General features: G+C 47.7%; 1 protein-coding gene across 3 annotated transcripts; it reads right to left on the bottom strand.

The window, feature by feature from the left end:
- Positions 1–396: 396 nt before the first annotated feature.
- On the bottom strand, positions 397–9,837 carry LOC126989607 (uncharacterized). Of its 3 annotated transcripts, none has more exons than XM_050848219.1 (5): positions 9,556–9,837; positions 5,726–5,917; positions 4,462–4,624; positions 752–1,077; positions 397–445 (listed from the first exon to the last, which is right to left on the bottom strand). In XM_050848219.1, the coding sequence occupies exons 1-4, from the start codon at positions 9,804–9,806 to the stop codon at positions 997–999; spliced, it is 687 nt and encodes a 228-aa protein (XP_050704176.1). In that variant the 5' UTR covers positions 9,807–9,837; the 3' UTR covers positions 397–445; positions 752–996. The 3 variants fall into 3 exon arrangements, with proteins under 3 accessions (XP_050704176.1, XP_050704175.1, XP_050704174.1); XM_050848218.1 differs by lacking the exon at positions 397–445 and adding an exon at positions 513–598; XM_050848217.1 differs by lacking the exon at positions 397–445 and adding an exon at positions 519–638.
- Positions 9,838–10,091: the final 254 nt, after the last annotated feature.

The raw sequence follows: 10,091 nt of genomic DNA, 5'->3' as shown, positions 1-10,091 counted from the left end.
AACTGAATTATTAGCATTAGAGTTTTACTATGGAGATATATATATTACCACTGTAGTGAAAGATGAGTATGGAAGGAAAATCACAAAATTTGTAGAAGTTTAGTAAAATAAATGTTTGCAATATACAAAAAATCTACAAAAGGTGAAAATGACATCCTGAAAAAGGTGAAGATACAAAAGCAAAATACCTTGCCTTTAAAAGGTGGCAAACCTCAAGCCTGGTACAAGTGCCTGAAAAGGTGTAAAACCTGCCTGGGTACACACAGTGCCTGAAAAGGTGTGTAAAACCTGCCTGGGTACACCAGTGCCTGAAAAGGTGTGTAAAACCTGCCTGGGTACACAAGTGCCTGAAAAGGTGTGTAAAACCTGCCTGGGTACACAAGTGCCTGAAAAGGTGTGTAAAACCTGCCTGGGTACACAAGTGCCTGAAAAGGTGTGTAAAAACCTGCCTGGGTACACCAGTGCCTGAAAGTGTAAAAACCTGCCTGGGTACACAGTGCCTGAAAGGTGTGTAAAACCTGCCTGGGTACACCAGTGCCTGAAAAGGTGTGTAAAAACCTGCCTGGGTACACAAGTGCCTGAAAAGGTGTGTAAAAACCTGCCTGGGTACACAAGTGCCTGAAAAGGTGTGTAAAAACCTGCCTGGGTACACAAGTGCCTGAAAAGGTGTGTAAACCTGCCTGGGTACACAAGTGCCTGAAAGGTGTGTAAACCTGCCTGGGTACACAAGTGCCTGAAAGGTGTGTAAAACCTGCCTGGGTACACGAGTGCAGAGTAACAGCCACACCCTGCAACACTCAGGATGCAAGTAACTGCTGCACCAATAAATGCTCCCGACAACACTACGTAACACTATAGTATAACCGTAAGCCTTAGGAAATATAAAGGCGTAAATCCATAAGCCTTAGAAAATATAAAGTCCGGAAGTAAGAACTGAATCCCCATTGATCCTCAGCCTGGTATCCTCTGAAGCCTTGGCCCGCCTGAGGACTGGAGTCACTCTGCAGACCTAAACTCCTCCACACACTTGGTGGCCTCAGTGAGGGCAGACATCAGCTCAACGTTGCCTTCCTCCATCTGTAAGGAAACAGACATTGATACAAGGTGACTGGCTGCCACTTCTCTGACTATATTCACCTACTAAGAAATCCCAACACACCCTTGTTTTGGGAGCAGCTGTGTGGTACAGATGGGGCACCAGCCCATACACCCAGGCCAGGGGTAACCTTTAACCTTTAGAGCATAGGTCCCCAACCCGCGGCCCGCGAGCACCCTTGGTGCGGCCCGCGGGACTTTACATCATTCAACATTAGGTGCGGCCTGCCGAAGGGCTCCAGGATCGTTTCTGTGGCCCCGGTGCAGACTGTGGGCACATGACCGGTTTACAACTTTTTAAATTTCTGCAGTGCTGAGAGCCAATGAGCGTGCGCTGTTAAGCCGGCCAATCAGCGTCCACTATGGCGCACTTTTCGGCTTTATAAGGGGGCCTCGGCCATTCAGTTTTCAGTGTCTCTCCCCTGCTCTAGACGTCCATATATCATATTTTATATTAAAGGTGGTGGTGTTATTTTTTGGATGTGGCCCACAGGCTGACGGGGAATGGGCAATGCGACCCTCGAGGTCATTTGGGTTGGGGACCTAGGCTTTAGAGGGCTCCACATTTGGGCTCCTGAAATGTCCTGAGCCTGGTGGCTTCAAAGACAGGAGGACAAGAGTGTTTACCCAAACCCTGTCAGAGAACTGGGTAAATTTCAGAACAGTACCTGTGGGACACTGTTAGCCATGGCGGGCTTAGACTGACCACCAGGCCCCTGAAGAAAGCCTACCGGCGCTACAGGCCAGGAGATGGGGAGGAAAAAAAAAAAAGTCTGAGCAGCTGAGAAACTCACGGCGGTCATGCACAAAAATCAGGATAGTGAGACTTTAGGACCAAGCGCAAAACTCGAGGATCGTGAAACTCGGATTGCGCGAAATTCAAGAGGGCACTGTAGTGGTTACCCTCACTCTGATGCATGGCTGGACCAACTACCTCATTGCCACGCTTCAAAACTGTCTGCCCCGCCCCCATGGTCCATCTTTACCCAGAGTACCTCTCCACCCAGGGGCACGGACCAACTACCTCATTACCGCGCTTCAAAACTGTCTGCCCCGCCCCCATGGTCCATCTTTACCCAGAGTACCTCTCCACCCAGGGGCACGGACCAACTACCTCATTACCGCACTTCAAAACTGTCTGCCCCATGGCCACCATCTGTCCCTTCCCAGGGCACCCCTCCACCCAGGGCACCCCTCAACGGGCTGGGCCGAACATCAGCCCCCACCATTGAAAAAGCCTAATGGTGCAATAGGACGCAAAAAAAGACTGAGCTGTGTCACCCAGCAAGCCTCCAAATGGCTGAACTTTGGTCTTGGCCCAGGAGGCCTTCAGTCCCAGAGGCTTCACCTCCTCATGCAGCACTTTGAGAGCCGTCACCAGGACCTCCAGCAACTCTGCAAGGAGTGCAGGATCGTCAGCAAAAACAAGATCAGTGACCTTGATGTCACCTACAGATGCTCTACAATGATTTTGATCAACAACTTTGGCCTAATACTCAGTCAATGCAAGTGTTGAAAAGTGATGGAGCAAGGATACAGCCCTGCCTCACTCCTGGAATAACAGGGAAGAAGCCAGAGACATCTCCCCCACACACATCAAAGCACTCTCAGTCCCAGGGTAAAGGCCAGTCATCAGGTCAGTAATCCATGCAGGAATCCCATGCATCCGTACATGTCCCAGAGTGCCTCACAATGTACTGGCTCAAAAGATCTCCTTTGCCACACCACTAGTATTGCTGCTCCAAGACCAGCGGCAAGGCTCGCATCTCAGGAACCAGTAATCCTCAGCCTTCTGGGTTTTGCAAAGCTCAGAAGGAGTGAAATGTTGATGTTTCTGGTACAAGAGCCGTGGGGACCACATATCACACAGCCATCTCTCTCTGTGCCAGTAACTGCATTAAGTCACGCGACAATGAGTGTGTTGTGTCGGGGGCACTGGTCAACTACAGAGTCAAGCTTGGCGTAGAACATCTCTTTCTCCTAAAGTCCACACATCTCAGTAGGGGTGTACACTGCAATAAGAGATATGAAGGCCAGGGAGTGCTTCAACATCACCAGCATCACACACTCATAATCCCCAACAACAGAGGACTGCAGTCAGCGAGAAATGGCCACAGCTACTCTCTTGAGACAGGCACCATCGCTGTGGCCCACTACTGATCTCTCCCTCACCAGGTCTCCTCATCTCAGAGCCCCACTATGTTCACTCTCAGCCTCCCGAGTTGTGTTCCACCCAAAATTGACGTCTCTTCTGGGTTCTTGTTCTGTTTTCCTGCGTTGGATCATCATCTAGCCTCGTCTATTTTTTTTTGTTCCAGTTTTAATTTTTGCCCTTCCTTGAGCTCCCTCCGTTGCTGTAAAAAATGATATAATCAAGCTGACAAATGAGGCAGTCGCTGATCCTCCAGAGGGATCAGGATGTTCCAGGCACCCACGCAGAGAGTCGCCAGAGATCAAATACTTTTAAAGTTTCAGATGCCTGTCTTATGGGATTATAGCTGTAGCATTAGGGGGACAAAACCAATTATATGTAGTTTGAACAAGGAAAGGCAGGCTATGTTTCTGTCTTATGGGATTATAGCTGTGGCATAAGAGGGACAAAGCCAATTATATGTAGTTTGAACAAGGAAAGGCAGGCTATGTTTCTGTCTTGGGGGGTATCACTGAGGCACTTGAAGGACAAAGCCAATTCTATCTAGTTTGCACAAGGAAAGACAGGCTACACTTCTGTCTTGGGGGTTACAGCTGTGGTGTTAGAAGGACAAAGCCAATTCTATCTAGTTTGCACAAGGAAAGACAGGCTACACTTCTGTCTTGGGGGGTATCACCGAGGCACTTGAAGGACAGAGCCAATTATATCTAGTCTGCACAAGGAGAGGCAGGCTATGTTTCTGTCTTGGGGGTTACAGCTGCAGCATTAGGGGGACAAAGACAGTTCTATCTAGTCTGCACGAGGAGAGGCAGGCTACACTTGTCTTGGGGGGTATCACTGAGGCGCTTGAAGGACAGAGGCAATTTTTCCTAGTTTGTATGAGAAAAGGTAGGCTACATTATCACTGAGGCGCTGGGAGGACAAAGACAGTTCTATCTAGTCTGCACGAGGAGAGGCAAGGCTACACATCTCAGGCAGAACAAGATACAAGTTGCGAAGGAAAACTCATCCTTGGCACACCACATACTAGGTCACTTTTCCTTGCATTATATTTCTTGTTCATCCTGTGGTGTGTATCTTGACTTTCCCAGTGCAAACTAGAGCAAAGTTGACTCTGTCCCACGCCTCCATTCCTTGTTTGCATAAAGCATGACAATGAATTTCCTGACCAGTGGAATTTGAGTTAATGTATTAATAAGTAAAATGGTACATACAGCATCGAGGATAAGCTTGTAGTTGTTCTTTATCATGATGTTGGTGTTCCGGATCTCCTCCATGGACTGTCTGATCTGCCCGTCCAGGTCAGCCACGTCATCACTCACTTCCTTGCACACAATGTCCTGCTCCGTCTGGTTGCGCTCCAGGTCCTCGAGAACCCTGCAGAGAAAAAGACTTGCCTCACCTTATGCAACAGTGAGTGGGTACTGGACACCCGACATCCGTGGTGCCTCAGTATGATCAGCGGGCCATCGTGAAATATGTCAGTAAGTTTGCAGATGATACCAGGATCGGTAGAGTAATTGAGTCGGATCAGGACGCTAGTATTCTCCAGGGTGAACTAAACAGATTGTATGACTGGGCGAATAAATGGCAGATGGAGTTCAATGTAGGGAAGTGCAGTATTCTGAGTGTAGGTAGGAACAACCCTCATAACTATTGCTTAAATGACAATCTTATGTTCTTTCTTAACACTTGCTACACCTTACACAGACATGAGTGAATAACGGATCACCGGGCCATGACGAGGAATAAAATGGTGCAATTCTTCATCGCTCTTTGCTTTTGGCAGGAAGGTGAAACCTATCTGGAGGACAAAATGCTCCTCTGGAAAAAGTTGTGAGAGGAACAACTGATACTTGTACAGCAAGGGGAGCAACGGAGCACTTCTCAACCCCTTGACTGTGGACTTCCTGCCAGAAGACATCACCAGGATACAGAAATGGAACAAAGAGTGGCTGCTACAATTTAATATAGAAGAATGTATTCCTGCACCTTGGGAGGGGATATCCAGCACACCGATACCACATGGGAAACACTCCACTATCCACCACAGAGGCAGGGAAAGACCTGGGAGTATGGGTTACCAGGCTACCAGTGAAAGCCAAATCCGTGCCAATCGCAGCGGACGTGTTAAAGGGATTGAAGAGACAAAGGAGGTAAGGAAAAGGCATCTCAATTCATGAGGAAAGAGAAGTGACCAGTATGGAAGTAAAGATTCAAGTGGAACAACCGCATCATACCTACAAGGGGAAGTGTAGAGGAGATACACAGGGAAATAGAAAAGTTAAGAGAGAGAGAGTGAGTTGGTTGGTTGGCAAAAGATATGTGTGGTGAGAGGGCCTGCCAAGACGAGGAAGCCTGGAGGAGCCTCTTCTGCCACGGCGCTCCATTCAGGGGTGGCTGTGTGAGGGGACAGTGTCAGAGAAATAGATGCAAAAGGAAAATGGTTTGTATACTGAAAACTTCATAAAGGCTTACTGTTTCTGCTCCTTGATCTCTTTGTTGAGGCTGTCCTGCTTGAGGTCCCACGCCTGGTGGATGTGTTGCAGCTTGGTTTCTGAGGCTGTGAGCTGCTGAGTTAATTGCAGATTACTCTGTTCTTGGTCCTTGATCTCCTCCTGAAGTTCGGTGACTTGGGAGACCCTCTTCTGGATGGCTGCCTGGATGTCCCTGCCAGGGTACACTGAGGTAAATATTTACACGCTTCATCTTATTCTTACTGGGCCTGTCACAAGGCTGATCAAAAACATGACTGTGGGAGGCTAAGGATAATAAAGTTGGGAGCATCAGCTGTGCATGGCCACGGTTCTCATCTCTGTACAAGTGGCCCTTGAGCCTGAGGTGGGTGAGAACACAAACAGAAGACACAGGGTCAGCATGACATACAAGTTTACCTTCCCCAGGTTTCCCCAGGTACCCATTTATCCACCAGCCCGAAAGAGAGAATGAACAGCTGGGTGCCTTGTGTGCCTGCCATTTGAACCCTGGCCCACAGATTCATAGTTAGGCACAGTAACCACTGCACCACGGAGATGTTAAAATGAAGCACCTAATTCAAAGAAAGCTGTTTCAAACCAATCGCTGCCATCGGTGGCCCACATCCACGAATTTATCCAATCTTGTTCTGGTACTTTCAACCATGTTTTAACTAAATGAATCGCTGTAATGTCTGTTCCAATTACCCGGCTATTTCCAACCCATTCCTGTCATCTGTGGCCCCTGCCCATAAACTTATCTAACCTGGTTCTGGAACTTTCAATCACATTTACTCAATAAATGGCTGTAAAATCTGTAAAAGTCTCCTTGAATTGAAATTCTTGTTTTATCTCCTTCCTTTCTTGCTACTGGTTATTCATGCCCACTGCCAAGATGGTGCTGACCTGCTATTTACCAAAAACACTTACTTGTGGTAAGCCCCTTCATCAAGTCTCCCTGTGGTGTGGCTGGCATGCCAGCTACAGCTCCACTACCTTAGGTGTGACCCTGGCCAGGGCAGCCACTGCACAGCCCACCAAAAAATTATCCTTATTTTCAAGATGGCTGATAAATTGGCAGTGTCTGAGGAGCCTGGAGAAGATACTGTGATGATCTGAAAGTCCCGGCGGCACTGACTCCTGGGATGGAAATGGGCACTGACACAGAGAAATCAAAACACGCTTTTCTTTGCAGTTTCCAAACGGGTGTTCAGTTATGAGCAGTGAGTCGGAGTTGCTTGGAAAGTCAAGGGTAAAGTAACACCTTGTGCAGCCTTTCAGGTGTTTGGTGCACGATGACCTTTACCTCGGCAAACTTGGGGCTCAGTCATTCTCTTCTGTCCTTCACCGTTTGGTCTGTCTGGTGATTTTTTTTTTTTTTTTTTTTTTAAATAAGAAAATCTATATTTTTTATTCAAATAAGATTTTTTCTAATTCACACAAATTAATATACAGAAGCCCCCCACCATTCACGGCCTCACCATTCACGGATTCGCTTATACGCGGGTAGGGTATTTGCAACACCCCCCGCCGAACACGGGTGAAAACTCACATACACGCAGTCTGTAGCGCTCAGCTCAAACATTGCGAGCGAGCGACCTAATCGCACTGTTTACCCACACTAAGGTTTCACACGCACCGACAAGCGGGCGAGCGAGCTACCCCCGCCGATTACCCGCCACATGGTGCGTGCCTCGTCCAGCGCTCACGAGGCAAAGCAAGCCATTAGGTGCTGGCGCGTTACCCCCGCTGTTTGCCCGCCACACGATTCATGACTGAGGGCCTCATCCAACGCTCAACTGAAGAGGCAAAGTGAACCATTAAGGGCGAGCGAGCTACCCCTGCCGTTTACTCAACATGGTGTATGCCTCGCCCAGCAGTCACCAGGCAAAGCGAGCCATGAAGGCCGTTTACCCATGCCACACGGTGCATGTGTGCATGCATGTCTCGTCCAGCGCTCGCTCATGCACGAGGCAAAGCGAACCATTAACCCTTTTGTTGCTAAATGCTCGCTGCGAGATCCAGTCGCACTCAAATTTCCCGCATATGAGTGTGTTCCAGCACCATTTCTCACCCCACAGCATTGCCAATTCAGTGGGTTTTCTATGAAATTTGGTGGAAAATCATATCAGCCTAGCGCAAAAAAAGCGCTCAAAATCAATGGATGAGCAACTGGTGGATGTTGTTGACCAATACAGCGACATTTTTGCATAGCTTCACCTATCACATGACTGATATTTTGACCAAATAGTTGTAAATTTTGCAGTTGGCAATACTGCCCTGCCAGCACCCCATCACCAAGAGATCTACTCAGTAGTTGCCTTACGGCTGACCGTCGCGCACATATAAATGTTTGTCTTCACAGGCAACACCCCCGGAACGTGCCTGTACTTTCACAGGAGAGGCTTACATTACTGAATCGTATAGAGCTTGGCCTCCTCTTTCCAATGGTGTTTTTGTTTTTTAGCTGTGATGAATAGTTTTTGAGATACAGAGGTTAAAAGAGCGAGCACTAGCGTCACTTGCTGGCAGTGCTGAAAGCTCCCTCCGAGCACCAGTCACACACAGCAAAAAACACCCCCTGAACATGCCTGTACATTTGCAGGAGAGGCTTACATAACCGAATCTTATAGATTTTGGCCTCCTCTTTCCAATGGTGTTTTTGTTTTGTAGCTGTGATGAATAGTTTTTGAGATACAGCAATTAAAAGAGATCCCCTTCCCCCGCTGGGGTGCCCGAGTGCGCCTGGGGGGATAGTCTCGTTGCAAGCGCTTAGCAAGGATAGGGTTAAGGGCGAGCGACCTACCCGAGCCATTAACCCACAACCAACCAGTGTTAAATTATTAGTCCATATTTAATTTGTGATTTATGTGTATGTAAAACTATATAACAATGCTTAGAAATGCCTTAGAAATCCTTTTTTTTTTTTATTCAATAGAGATAAAATTTGATATTTGATTATAGTCCCGTCGATCGCGGATTCACGGATCACGGGAATCTCGCGGAACCAAATACCCGTGAACGGCGGGGGTCTTCTGTAATTATATGAATATGCAGCTTTATATTCACTATACATTAGTTTGAAATATGTTAGAGTATGAAGTACATGTTAAAGCTCCATCATATTCCATCATCCAATCCATCCTGGTTGTCTGTCTGAGCCAGTCCCAGGAGTGACCTGCTGCAGCCAGCTCTGCACCATAGCTCTGTCTAAGCCTCTAACAGTCTTGCCTGGGCAGGTCATAGTGTTCCTATTTCTAGTGCTGCTTCCAGTATAGTTTAGTCAGCATACCATTTGCTTCCTCTGTACATCCTTCATCCTCATCATGTAGATTCTGAAATTTATTCTGAATTTATAAACACAATTCTTCTCCCTGACTGCAAGGACATTAGGGAGGTTCATTTTCATAACCTTTTCTGCCTCTTTTCCCTCCCCCTCCCCTGCATAAACAACTAGGAGTAAAAGTCTGGAAGCCATGAGTGAATGACTATTAGTTTAATGGTTTACTCTGATTCTGAATGAGTTTGTTGTGGTGAGAGGAGACAAGGAGGCTACAACAAGGGGCAGGAAGCAGCTGTTGAGGGAAGAGGATGGCTGGGCAGAGCACAGCAGAGGCAAGGACTTCAGAGGGAGGTACAAGGAATGAGAGCAGCAAAGGGCAATGCAATGGACACAACTACCTGGAGAAGGTTCATAAATGCCATCGACCTCAATCCAGGGAGGCGATCAAAGAAAAAGAGAAGGACGACTCCATTCTTCCCATTCTGGCAGAGAAGGGAAATCTGAAAACAAAGCAAATGAAACAAACAATTGTAAATCTAGACCTCACTTACTTCTCCTTTGACTTTTCCTGCTGGATCTCTTGCAGCATTGCTATGAGCTTGTCCAGTTTCTCCTTGGTTGTATTGATGAAGCTGGCTCTCTGCTGCAGCTGGGCCAGATGATCCTTCTTCTTCTGGTTGTCCTCCTTGAGCACTGCCAACTTCTCGTCCCTCTTCTTGATCTCCTGTTCCTCGCTGGCCTGGATCACAAGGCCCTCCAGCCTCTGCTTCTCACTGCCAGCCTGGTGAACAAGGGACATCATGCCTTGGGGACAAATTTCTGGCTTATGGTAAATTGAGTGGTTGATGGAAAAGTTGAAAAGTTTGGTTTAGTTGGCGCAACATCTGTGGTCATGTGCCGGAGAGAGACAGAAGGGGAAGGAATTATAAGAGAGGGAACAGATCCCAGGAGATGGGACACAACCCCCGATTAATACCTGGTACCCATTCACTGCTGGGTGGACAGGGGCGCAGGGTATTGGAAAAGCTGCCCATATTTTTCCACTCCTCCTGGGAATTGAACCAGGCCCTCTCGGTTGTGAGCCGAG

The sequence above is a fragment of the Eriocheir sinensis genome, unplaced genomic scaffold (genome assembly GCF_024679095.1).
Source record: "Eriocheir sinensis breed Jianghai 21 unplaced genomic scaffold, ASM2467909v1 Scaffold1232, whole genome shotgun sequence".
Lineage (NCBI taxonomy): Eukaryota > Metazoa > Arthropoda > Malacostraca > Decapoda > Varunidae > Eriocheir > Eriocheir sinensis.
Note: the sequence above shows the minus strand (reverse complement) of the source record. Positions and strands in the feature narration are given on the sequence as shown.

What these genes read in the sequence shown, in the direction of transcription:
- LOC126989607 (XM_050848219.1), bottom strand. Translation starts at nt 9,806, where the DNA reads ATGATGTCCCTTGTTCACCAGGCTGGCAGTGAGAAGCAGAGGCTGGAG. An exon ending in CAGGAAAAGTCAAAGGAGAA is followed by an intron (nt 5,918 to 9,555) that starts GTAAGTGAGGTC and finishes GTACCCTGGCAG; the next exon opens with GGACATCCAGGCAGCCATCC. An exon ending in ACAAGCTTATCCTCGATGCT is followed by an intron (nt 1,078 to 4,461) that starts GTATGTACCATT and finishes GTTTCCTTACAG; the next exon opens with ATGGAGGAAGGCAACGTTGA.